Here is a 12,774-nt window from a genome sequence, read left to right on the forward strand (position 1 = left end):
TCAGGAGCAAGGACAGTTCGGAGCCTATAGCCCAGAACTGGCAGGTGGCCACAGGTGTCCAAAGTAAATTTCAACTCACAGGCATGTGTACATATATATATATATAAAAAAAATTCTGAAAACAAAACCTAATCCAAACACCATCACCACAACAAAATTAAAAAGTAACAAGCAAACAAAGATTTTGTGTCCTTCTGGAATAATCTTTATTCAGCCTCCCAACATAAAAAGCTACAGCTCCTGGCTTTTGGTGGTGACAAGGATATCCCACCGATGCTCTGATGAAAGACACTAGCCGATGGACAGCCTTTAAATAAATACCCCGGCATGTATACATACAGACATGCTTGCTACCTCACTCCACAGAGCAATGAGGAAACCAGTAACTGCTGGTTTCACTTGATCACTAAAAAGCCCAAAACGTTTGCTCTTTACCTCAGGTGCCAGAAGAGGAAGTGGCCGATCTTGCGGTTGGATAGCGCCCTGTCCAGCAGGAACTTGGTTAATTCACAGTCTAAGTAGGATTCATACTTAAGCACCTGGACAAGCTGTAGCAGGTATTGGAACACATCGTGATCTCTGTGGACAGAATGGAAAAAGCCAAGACAAATTTATCTTTACTGCAACAAATGTACTTGTAAAGACAAGACTGTCAGATTGCTTGCAGTCCCCTCAGCAGCACTAAACGTAAATAGAAAGGGGCTCTGCATATCCCTTGTGGATAGCACTTACGTCAGCTTCTTTAATGAGTTGATAGCAAAGGAGCCAACGTAACGGTCAGGAAAGCTAAAATCCAGCAGCTCCAAGGCATTCAGGACAGGCAACTCTGGCCAGGTTTGAAGCAGAGAAATCATCTGTAAGGGGGGGAAAGGAAAAAAAGCAAAAAAAGGAACAAGTTTTTTATGACAATGGGTATAAATCTAAAATTCTACTGATGGAAAAGCAGCTCTTTGAGGGCTGTGTCACTATTTATAGATGCCTCAGAGCAAGTTTGCAGACACCAGGTCAAAAAACATCAGTTCAAATTTTCTAGCAAGGCTGACAGGTGGAGCCACCTAAGTCCACGGCAGGGTTGTATTTGCTGTACCACAATTAGCGTAATGAGCAATTTGGAAAAAGCACTTTTCTGCAGCATAATAATGTAGACTAGAAAGGGCCATTTAGAAGGTCCTGTCAAAGCTCCTGAAGTAAGGAGGAATGAGCAGCACCAACACCAGCCCTAATGGATGTCTGCCGCTTGGTGGAAGAGATTCACTGACCCCCTCAGGTAGCTTGTGCTGGTCTCTATCAGTTAAGACTATACAATCTAGATCCTATTTCTGCCGTGGAATTAAACAGATATTTTTTTTCTTGCCTCCAGTTTCAAGAGGGAATAAGCAAGACTCTGTTGGTCAGTAATGAGTCTGGGACAGTGCACAGAGCTGAACAGAGCCCAGAAGAACCTAACCTCAACTCAGCTGGGTACCACGCAGCGTACGTGCACAGTGACCAGTTGAGAACAGAAAATATTCCTCAGCCTCAGTGATGTCAAACCTACCTTCACAGGGCCACTGTGAAACATCCCTTGCTAAGCTGCCTCCCAAACATAACACGGGAACATAGACAGATACCAGGAGATGGATCAAAAAGGGAGCCCTGGCTGCCAACCCCAGCACTCTCACCTGGGCAACATCTTCATGCTTGTTCCACTTGGTGATGATAAGCAGCTTTGCCAAAGCCTGTGGGTACTGGTCACGGATATCATATCTCATCTTCCACACCAAGTCTTTCTCATGCTCATATAGTTCAGTGTGGCTCCTCCGTTCCAGTATCTCCTTCAGTTGCAGCCTCTGCTCATGGGAATCACAAGGAAAGAGCATACACAGGGCTCAGTCTCAACCCAGAGAACTTGCTCAGCCCAGAGAAACCTTGCAGGACTAGGGCATGACCCAGTTTGGGGGGAAAAAAGCTGGCTAGGGGTAACAGGGAAACATGTAACTTGGCCTGTGAAATCAGGCTTGCACATAGCCTGCATGTAGCTGAAAAACTGTTGCCAGAAGACTCACCTCCTCAGGATCTTCTGGTGCAGCACGGGGTTGTTCTCCATTCCTCCCCAACTCCAGCAGCTAGGATGCAAACAAAGAGACTGAGAAAGGCTCCTCATTCCCTCTGTACTTCTAGTTCACCACCACTTCAGGCCATTACAGATCAGTCACTTGCCACCTCTGGGGAAGGGAATCACACCTGTCACAGCCCAAGGGTAGGTCACATCCTCGGCAGGACCACCCTGCTCAGAGGTGTAACCTAACTGCCCATAGAGCCTCGTCCCTGGTAGTAATAAGAATGAAGGGACGAGCCCTTTCCCCGAAAAGGGCACATCCGCACACCCCATAGCCTGTGAACATGAGCCCTTCCAGATTCTTAGCACTGCCATGCGCTTGCCAAGCAGACAGCACCACCCAAGCCATGCTGCCCACTGGCACAATCCATTGAAGCTTCTGAGCCAGAACATGCATCGTGGGGCAGCATGCATCTATGTCCCTGGCACAGCAGATCTCCTTTCTTTCTTCTACTACTTGAAGAGTCTGGCCAGTTGCAGGGACGGATGGAAAATCCCCATACCACACAGCATGTCAACACTGTGCTGAAAGGGAAGGAGCTTCTACTTTCACCCATTTCCCCTTCACTCCTCTTCCTTCCTACAGGGCCTAATGCCACCTAATGGCGGCTCAGTTAAACTCATTTTTTAGACAAATGCTCACCTACGAAAGCAGCTTTACCTCAGTAATTCACAGCTTGGAAAAGTATTCACTCAAAGGTCCATTAGTTAAGTAAAAAAGTCAAATTTTCAATTAATATTATCTATTAATCAAGTTTGCTTGTATCCAGTCCCTGTCGACTGCTACCCAAGAGACAGTGCCATGTTCCTGGCACCAGCAAAGCTAGGGAATTTCTGTGCCTCCCCAAAAAAACATCTGTGTCTCCTACCTGCTCAAACGACGGGTAATACACAGGATGTGATGCAACGCTGGGGAAGCAGATGACCAAGGCTGCTGCACTTTCTGTGTTGGGGTTGCACTGTACCGTGCCCATGGGGTTCAGAAGTTCCCCTTTCTCATCTGAAAAGCAAAGCACATAAACCCATGAACCCAAATGTTCTGAAGCTTTGGTCCAGAAAGCAGAGAACAGACTGCTTCCAGCTCCATCCCTGGACACCACCTGGCCCTGGGCAGCTCACTGCATTTTCTTGACTTCTCAGAAGCGAAGTATACATGACATCTTTAGGACAACAGCAACCTCTTACACCATACATGCAGTACCAAGTAAAACAAGGCCTTCGCCTCAGCAGGGCTCTAGATGCTGTCGCAATATAGAGCGGTAACTGTACTGGGTCTGCTAGTCTGAACTATTACGGCCCCTCCTACAACTACTGGACCACAAAGCAGAACGCTGCGGGGCTCCTGTCTTTGTGGTGGAGGCTGAAGATGCAAAACAGTGCAGTAGCTCTATCACCTGACATACCTGGAAAGGAGGACCACATGTGCAAGCAGCACTCCCCTGTTTTCAGCTGGTCTTTATAGTCAAAGAGCATGACATTCACCCAGGCAATTGGGCAGTCCTGCAAAGCAAAGGAAGCAGCTCACTTGGGTGCTACAACTGCAAAAGCTGGATGAAGGGATGAGAAGAGCTAAGAACAAAGTGAGATATCCCCATGCAAAGCCAAGCCCTCACAACAGCCAGAAATAAGGATTTATATAATCTTGATCTTTTCCAAGTCTGCAAATTGCTACAGGCATGTAACTTCCCATTCCAGAGTATGTAGGCACCCCCTCACCAAAGAGTTGCTGTGAAGAATATACCACCCTAGGCAGCCAGGCCTGTCTGCTTACCTTTTAAGTTCTCCTAAAATCAGAGTACAAGATGGCATCAAATTCAGATATTTGCCAAAACCTGGGGTCTTTTGTGTAGTGCTGCACACAACTATGTCTAAAACTTCATCACTCAATATTTTGCACTGCTGAAGAGTGCCTAAGTCTCCAGTAAGCCCTTGCAACTCTACACTGGGTATTTGAAGGAGCTGTGACACACATACTTTAACACTCCACAGTCTGAGGGGAAGAACAACCACCTTGATTTTGAAGCAGGCAACACAGCACAACTTGAAAAAACTAGGCAAAGAACACTAGATATATCTGATAATGGGAAGAAAAGGTTTGGCTCCTTTGTACAATAGTAAAACCTACCTATAGAAATCCAACTTTATGTTGCCAGTGCCATACCCCCCCACTCTCTCCCCACCCCCCACCCCCACCCCTGAATAAAACCCACAAATCCAACCCAGTCAGACAAGCCAGTCTTAATCTGGAGGCGGGAAACTCCAGCAAGTAAAGCAATTGGGACACAGCCAAGAGAGAGAATCCATCTCCCTGCTCTAACCCAGCTCCCTGCCACCAGAGCAGACAGACATATTCCACAAATGACCTAAGATTTCCTGCAGTCAGGTTCCCCAAATGGAACAGTTTACTTCATACGACAGTTTGAGCAACACCAGCATTTCACTCAGCTGTTCAGAAAACACCAAGGCTTAAGCACATGCTAGCACACAGACCGACTTGCAAAGAGATCACAAGGCAAAATTCTAGTGAGACGCACCCATGATATTTGAAGGGAACCACAGCAAGACATCTTGTTCACTGAGACATTCTACAGGACGGATCAGGCTTACCCCGAAGGTACACCAAAGGACTTGGTGGAAGTAGCAAAGTCAGCATTCTCCTCTAATGCGACAAAATTAATCGCTTCCAAGTGGCCTCTCGCAAAGCTTTGAGTTGATTTAATTAGACTAAGTATCTTCAGTAAAATCCCATTTGAGACATCAGCTTCTAGATCATAAAGAAAGGCCAAACAACCGCCCCCACCAGCAATAACCTTTTCTAACAGAGTAAATGACATCACAGCGCAGCACCTGCCAAAATGCAAGATTTTTGGTGGATAAAGTCCAGCAAAGCAACGATTCAGCACTGTAAGGACAGAAATATCTCCTGCATGACTTAGAGATGAAAGCCAACCCTCTGGGCGACACTAACCCTCTGACTCATCCCAGCCAGTCCACAAACGTGCCAGTTTTTGTGGTTGTAAATGATTTAGTCCCACTTATCTGCTCTGGACAGTCTGCACAGACAAACAACTTGCATGTAATTAACCTCTGAGTACTGTAAGCAAAGCAAGCAAAAAAATTATTTATCAAAAACAAAAATCAGCTGCACTCTGACTGTAACTTCCTCTTACCAATCATTTTAAATGAGATCTGAGCACCTCATTCAGAGCTGCAGCTGACCATGTGGAAAAATCCATTTCTGCAGAGCTCAGCTCCAGCAAATACTGTGATTTTATATTAAGAGCTCACCAGAATCTATTCACCTCTCACCAGTACCAGAACACACATGAACAAGATCCTCTTAACATCTCGGCTAACCAGGGTGGTTTTGTTTTGTCAATCAGAATAGGAAGATTTCCTTCTGACTGCTTCAAAACTGAAAATTATTCCAGTGTGACCACAAAAATGCAGCCTGTGGATGAATCAGATATTCTGTTCAACAAAAGCCTCCAGCAGGAGTTGGAGTTCTGCTATTCTTAAGCAAAAAAAACAATAAAAAGGTTGATCCTGGTCCTGGTCTCAAAATGTTTCCTGTCTGAAGTCTCCAACCCAGAAACAGGTCCACACAAGCAGGACTCATGGGCTGCTTGTTGCTCCCCAGACATCAGTGCTCTGTAACCCTGAGAACCCTATTGATATCAACACAACAAAGCTCAGTGAACTTCCCAGCAGTGAAAAGGAGTTAGCAGAACTGAGACCAAAATCTTCTGTGATCACATTTATCAGTCTCTCATTTCTCTCCACTCTACTAAAAGAGAGGATTAGTCATGCTATCTTTACAGCACAGTAACAGTGCTTTTGTGGCTGCAAAAAGTGTAATTTGCAGAGGAACAAATGCATTTGCTGCCCATAAAGAACGCTCTTCACATGCAAAGAGCTAGAGGCATCTTGCTTAAGTTCCAGCAATTCAGTTACAGGCTGCACTGAGACCTGCTTTTAGTTACTGAATTATGAACGGGCTAGAAGTTTTGGAGTAGAGGTGAAGAAACTGAGAAATATCACTACATGTCCCATTCAGAAGCTCAATACAAGAGCTTCCAAAGTGATTCCTGTCCCCAGTTTGCTGCGTCTGAACAGCAACCTTGAAGATTCTGCACTTCCATTTTACCTCACCTAAAGCTTTGCTGTAACCAGTGTTTACATCCCCCATTTTCTTCCCCCTTCTCAGCTGTTACTTTGCTACATGGGGGATTTGCATAAAAGACCTTACTAGAAAGAAGATGCAACACAGAAGATGGTTTAACCTCAACTACAAAACAAGGAAGTTGCAGAACAGCAAAACAGGGACATTAATATACATGATTCCTCTGTGTGTGCATTCAGATGCTGGGTATGTTTCTTAATGGTCTTTCTGGATAAGACATTACATTTAAACAACCTTTCCTACAGGCAGCCACTCATCACCTGTTCCTGTTGAAGAAGTTACTGGTCATCAATCTGTAAGCTCTTATTAATAAAGTCTTCTTCTGAAAGCAATGGGCATGTAGCTCAGAACAGTGTCCTGTGCCCTCCAGCACTGGTAAGCCTCACTCAGTCCCACACTGGCTTTACTTACAGCTTTCTTGGACTTCTTCTTGGTGGAACGTGCCTTCTTTGCCTTCTCGATGACAGCATAGAGGGCAAAGCAGAGCCGTGCCATACGGGGAAGATCACAGATGTTAATATCAAAATCCAGCCTCTGCTTCCACACTGGTTCTGAGCATACATTCACTTCAGAGCTTGACACTGTCTTACACAGCATCTCATTGCCGTGAAAGAGACCTGCCTGCACCACCAGCTGAGGGAAGGAGAAACAGGAGAATACCATGAATCCAGAGGGACTTGTTTACTGAAGACACGCGATTAGAAGAGGAACAGGACAGGGCATCTGTTCCCCTGAGCAGGGTGCCCTTACTTCTGTCTCTTCCCCAATTCTCTGACACATGCAAAAAGCAAAAAAGCTGCAAAAGCTCAGGAACCTATCATGCCGAAAGAGCAGGGCAGACACCAAGAGCTGGGCAAGTGCTTATGCCAGGCACATCAGCACCACAGGAGAAGGGCACGTGCAAGCAGCTGTGCCTGCAGTGCAGCACGCTGAGCTGTCTGCGGGTGCTAATCTGCCTGCAGACCTGCACTCCTCTTGCCCGATCACTGTACAGCTGATAGGCCGAGCTCATCCCCAACTTCACCTCTTGTTACAGCATTGCTGGCTAGTCTGAATTACAGGAGTCCTCAACAGGAGGAGCTCCCTGCAAATGATGGGGCACTGGGCAGAAGAAATAACTATTCAATTGCCTGTTTCTTTATAAAGCGCTTTGCCCTGCAGAACACCTGTGTATGCGATATATTCTTGCCCTGCTTCCTCCCTTTCCCAAAGGGCAGCCATTCCCCACCTCCTCCTTCGCCTGCTCCCCCTCCGTGGCAATCCCCTTGCAAATCCCAGGGCTTTGCTGCATAATGCGTCCTGTCTTAACTTTACCAGTCACCACCTCTCCCATCGCTCTCCCTTCCAGAGCCCAATTTCCCCTCCTCTGCTTTCTGCAGACTTCCCTGCCCCTCCACATCGCTGTCAAGCAACAGATACTAGCACAGGGCAGCAGCTCTGTTTGCTCCTCAGAAATTTTTGCAGTGGAGTGTTTTTAAGAACACATAGCTGGGCTGCTGGCTCGCAAGTTCCCTTCCGCTTCCTGTTGTGCTGCAGTTTAGAAACTGGCCAAAGGCTGAATGAAGCAGAATGGAGGATCACGTGAGATCAAGTTGTCAGCCCCTGCCTTCTCACCACACAAGCAAGACAGATGCAACTGGGAAAGCCAAAACACAAAACCAAAACCCCAAAGTGAGTCAGTACCTACCTTCATTCTCTCATCTGCATTGACCTTGCTGCCTTGCACCAGCTCAATGTAGAAAGACTGCTCTAAGGACCAGAGAGAGCTGTAGTTTGGCTAGAAAGAGAAAAGGGTTCCAATCAGAAATAGATGCAACCAAGACTCCTCAAGCCAGTGCTAGACTTCATCTCTCATCGCATGCTTATTGCTCCAACAGAACAGAGCATTGCATTGCAGGTGGGAGCTTTAGGGCTGTGACAAGCAGGGAAGTTGCGGAGGAAGCTGGAAGGCTGATTGGCAATTCCCAGCTCTCAGACCCTAGCCAGGAACCTGTCCTGAGGGAGGCAGGGAGAACCAGCTATTGTTCCCAGAGAAGATCAGCATCTCCATCAATGGATGAGTTGAGGGTGACCCCACTGGGTCACTGTCCCCTCTTTTACCTTTTTCTTAGGAAGCGGGGGAGGCTTAGGAGTTGTCTTTGGGGGGCTGGCAATACAATTGGTTTGCTCGTCTCTCATGGCAATGATAGCGGAGGAGTGTACCATCGTCAGGTGGGGTGTCAGGCCTCGGTGGAGGCAGCTGCGAACGTACTGCAAAGAGAGGATAAAGTCAGCACAGATGAAACGGACCAGGTTGGCAAGAGCAGTCAAGCAGATCACAACTGGCTGAAGCAGAAAGAGGTGGAAGGAGTAAGAAAAGGACACAGCAACAATCCAAATTCAGTTTTAATGTATCTCCTCTTGCTTTAATAAACCTGCCAGTCACTGCCAGACCTGAGAACATGAAGTGCCTTTTACAGCCGGCATTTCATCGACTGGCTCAAGTGGCTGCATTCAGGGAAAAAACCGAGAAGGATTCAGCGCTCCCAACAGCAGTTTGCCCTGCCAGGCCAACACAGGATACGGGATTACTTGCCCAACTTTCAGGAGGAGAACCCCCAGCCCACCATGCAATCAAGACGACATTTCCAGAACCATAGTCTATAAATGCATTTACACAGTACTTGGAACCGAGGGACAGGCTTTGAGCACGAGCCCTCAAAACACAAGGATCTGTTAGGTTTCCAGAAGTATCCCTTGCCCTAAGTAGCATCCAGGTCTTGCCACTGATGTGTTGCGTCCCTGTAAACAGCACTGCCTCCTGGATGGAGGATAACATATCTCAATCCACCCTCCCAGCAAGAGGAGGCCGTATGGGAACAGACTCATTGATAAAGCAAGACACAAGGCTCACCTGGAACTGGTACAGGGGGTAGTTCCCATAGAGATATTCACATTTCCCATTCACCTGCAGGGTATAGTCCTCTGGCTTCTCCACTGTCTCATGGCGGAAGACAGTAGCCTGCTTCTTGATAGCATAGCTCATTAATGTGATGGGGAACTCCTTTGGGGAGATCTGGAAAGTGAAGCTCTCCTGCAATCCCAACAACACAGCACACACTGTCAAATACCAGCAAAGGGCTGAAATCAGCACAAGGAGCAGCATTAGCTCAGCAGATAGGCAACAACATTCCTGTTGCTGACGGTAAAGAGAAGGATAGGAAGGCAGAATTACCCACCCCGACATACACACACTAGCAAATAAGTAGGGGTGTTTGCCAAATTAGGCAGGAGCACAAGCGCAAGGCTGGGAATCAGGAACTTCAAGGCCAGTTTAAGCAGAATCACCCGTTCATGTGGTTGCTAGTCACTAAAAATCTTCCCACTGCCATTCCACCAGCCAGGCAGAGTGTGGCTAGGGACACCATGCTCAAACACCCTGCTCTGGAAGGCCCTTGTCCCATGGGGGTGGCTCCTGCCTTCATGCCCCGGCACAACATGCAAAAATAACATTAACCAAGGGTAGCAGGCAAGAACAAGGGCCCATAGGCAACACAGACCAATGCCTGCAAGCAGCGTAATGCTGAGCATGAGCTGAGCAGACTCTTGGGCTTCAAAACGACAGGCACATATTGGATTCCGTGGTCCTCTCCTACCCCAAACCAAAAAGCTTTCCACCACATGTACATGCAGCAACCTCAGCTACCAGCTAACCATTGACCCAACGCATGTTCAGGAAGGGGAACAGCTCCCTTGGTTGGAGGCTCAGAGTCTCCCTCCCAACCATCTCCACAGGCAAAGGAATCTGGAGAATGAAGATGGAACACTGAACACATGGCAACACTGTCCACGCATACATTATTCTGTCTCCAAATGCCCAAAGGTCCCCAAAGGGAAAGCACAAACCAGTTAAACATTGTCACAGAAAGGTTTGTGCTTTACCCCGCCAGACTGAAACTTGACGTTGACAAAAATGTTCTTGGTGGAGATATGTAGAGAGCCAGTCCCAAGGCCCTTGGCCATGGGCTCCAGCTGCAAGGGAAAGTTGTACTCCATCCAAGCTGCCCAGCTGAGCTGCTGCCGCTTTGCTGCTCTCTCCTCACAGAACTGGCACATTTTGGTGCGGAAATCATTCACCTCCGGATCCTGCACAGAGTCGAATTCATGCAAACCTAAGTGCAGAGTAAGAGAGAAAGGCTAAATAAGCGCCCGCACCCAATGGGGCAAATGAGCCTTTGATAACCAAGTGTCTGTGAAACACTATTCCCAAACACATGCTTAATTTGGCCAAAAGGAGAAGAGTCAGCCAAGCTACTAGCAATTGTTTATTGTTACTATGTACAATTGCACCAACTCAATTACTATAGCCCCTGCCAGCAGGAAAGATGGTCTGCACACACGCTGCTCTCCCTTACCAGGTCCACCAGAGACCAAGCTTTCTAACTCTGCCACTGGCACAGGCAGGGCTCCACCACCATTCCATACGTAGCAAGGCTGCCTGGGACAGCCTGTGCTTCGCCTACAGCCGACATCCCTGCCACACTCCTGGCCAGACCAGCAACAGGGAAACTAACCTTTTCCAATGAGCAGGCTGATCTGGGAGTTAATAACCTTCTTGACCCTGTCTCCTTCTCGAGCCACGAGCCGCAGTACCGGTAAGAAGGGTTGGATGTCACAAAGCCGCCGCTGCTCATCCTCCAGCTCTTGCTGTTCCGCTGTCTGGTTGATGCACGTGAAGACGTATGCTTCGGGGTCACTGAGCATGTGGTACAGTGGCTCATATTGAGCATGTTTCCACACCACCTGGGCCAGACCAACAGCAGGGTGAGAGGACAGCTGCGCTGCCAGAACCTCACGTTCTCTTCCTGCCGCCCCACAGCCCCGCTCTCCCAAGGCACGCCACGTAGCAAAGGCAACGCTCAGCCAAACCTGCTCACGGCATTCCCGCGCCTGCAGTCGCAGGCAGCTTTTCAGCCAGGTCTGGTGGCTCCAGCTCCTGCTGAACTGCTGGGTAGATTCATTTCTACGTGCCATTAACTGACTTCCTTTTTTCATGCTTGACATTTGTTTCAGGCAAAGTAAATCCCTCAGCCTGGGTATTTACGTAGCCCCCACCTGAACACCTCACCTAAGTACTGGCTGACTGCCAGCCTTGTGAAACAGAGGTATTACTCCCACGAGAAGCAAAATTCGGTTGAGAAACCTGCCCCCAGTAACACGAAATCTGTGACAAGAGCCAAGAACTTCTCCCAAGTCTTCTCAACACTACCCAGTTCCCAAAGATCCTTTGCTCCCAAGTGCATGGCACTTGCACACGACTGTTCGCAACCCATTTCTTCCCTCTCACCCTAAGCGCCTGCTACAGCAGACAAAACCCTGGGCCTCCAATCTGACCCAGTGTGCCCACTGGCTGTAAAACAGAGCTGTAACCTCACAGCTAGAAACAATCAGCTCTACTTACAGGTTTTTTGGTTGGGTTTGTGTGGGTTTTTTTCATCTGAAAATTGCAGCATGAGAAACCTTGGAATAATCTGGCACTGTGCTTCTGTCCCTTGTGATCTGTGACTCATCTAGGCCAGGTTGCTACTGCAGAGAAAACCTTTTCTGCTGTTTTCCTTCACTCTCCCCTAACCCTTCTTCTGGCCAGGGAAATAAGGAAGCAGCTACACTTTGTTTACACAGGGCTTCACTACAGCATTTTATTTCCCAAATGAAGCACTAAGAAAAATCCTTTAGTTACCATTTCAAATTTTCAGTATTCAATTTCTGTGAGGCAAGGGAAGGCTGGGATGGTATCCTGATTGCTTTGAGTCAGTCCAGCATTTGTATTTGACTGTTTGGGGGTGACTACTGCTTGCACATGCATACACAAGAGCTTTCATAATGAAAAAATCCAGCATGGGGACTGGCTGGCTCAGGTGAGCAGGAACTAAACATACAACGCACAAGCCCTGTGTGGCCGATTCAAATCTGCCCTCACTCCTTAAGTTACTCTTATTCTCATCCCGAGGTTGAGCAAGTACCCAGAGAATGGCACCACCTGGCACCCTGTGGCAGTCTTAGTGGCTAGACATGGGTTTAGTGGCCTGCAGAGGCTGTCACAAAGGAGGGGCTCTCACAGCGAGTTACAAGGAACTGCCTCAGAGCAATGCAGAAGAAACCCAACTTGCACCGAGTGAAGAACCAACACATTTCCCCAGGTGTTCCCCAGAACAGAGTCCTCATCCCTAGAGACTGCGGATAAGACTGTGGAACAAGGCTGTTACCTGCTTGATGGTGCCCAAGCTGGCATTGCAGGACACAGAAAGGTTTAAGTATATGCCTGTGGGCAGCAGAAAGTCCACCTGGATGTTTTGATTTTCCCCCTTGGCCCAGAATTCCGTAGGGCAGTAAATGCCTGGTGGCATCCTGCTCACTTCTTAGCTACCACCTGCAAGAAAACGGGAAAAAGTCTGTTGCTGTTCACTACGTGATATCTCCTCAGATCTGTGCTGGGCTCTGTGGGATGTTAATG

At 47.8% G+C, this 12,774-nt stretch overlaps 1 protein-coding gene across 10 annotated transcripts in view; it reads right to left on the reverse strand.

The window, feature by feature from the left end:
* The window catches only part of PIK3CD (phosphatidylinositol-4,5-bisphosphate 3-kinase catalytic subunit delta), a 59,176-nt gene that overhangs the window by 11,695 nt on the left and 34,707 nt on the right, over positions 1 to 12,774 (reverse strand). For all 10 annotated transcript variants that reach the window (XM_055798707.1, XM_027787401.2, XM_055798705.1 and 7 more), the window contains 13 exons: positions 12,527 to 12,690; positions 10,835 to 11,063; positions 10,203 to 10,432; positions 9,175 to 9,354; positions 8,382 to 8,531; positions 7,969 to 8,058; positions 6,693 to 6,914; positions 3,502 to 3,598; positions 2,968 to 3,098; positions 2,046 to 2,105; positions 1,662 to 1,829; positions 733 to 854; positions 436 to 579 (listed from right to left, as the gene is read on the reverse strand). In XM_055798707.1, coding sequence (XP_055654682.1) covers positions 436 to 579; positions 733 to 854; positions 1,662 to 1,829; positions 2,046 to 2,105; positions 2,968 to 3,098; positions 3,502 to 3,598; positions 6,693 to 6,914; positions 7,969 to 8,058; positions 8,382 to 8,531; positions 9,175 to 9,354; positions 10,203 to 10,432; positions 10,835 to 11,063; positions 12,527 to 12,667 — 1,964 coding nt within the window. In that variant the 5' untranslated portion in view covers positions 12,668 to 12,690. The remainder of the gene's footprint in view (positions 1 to 435; positions 580 to 732; positions 855 to 1,661; positions 1,830 to 2,045; positions 2,106 to 2,967; positions 3,099 to 3,501; positions 3,599 to 6,692; positions 6,915 to 7,968; positions 8,059 to 8,381; positions 8,532 to 9,174; positions 9,355 to 10,202; positions 10,433 to 10,834; positions 11,064 to 12,526; positions 12,691 to 12,774) is intronic.

Source organism: Falco peregrinus, chromosome 3 (genome assembly GCF_023634155.1).
Source record: "Falco peregrinus isolate bFalPer1 chromosome 3, bFalPer1.pri, whole genome shotgun sequence".
NCBI lineage: Eukaryota > Metazoa > Chordata > Aves > Falconiformes > Falconidae > Falco > Falco peregrinus.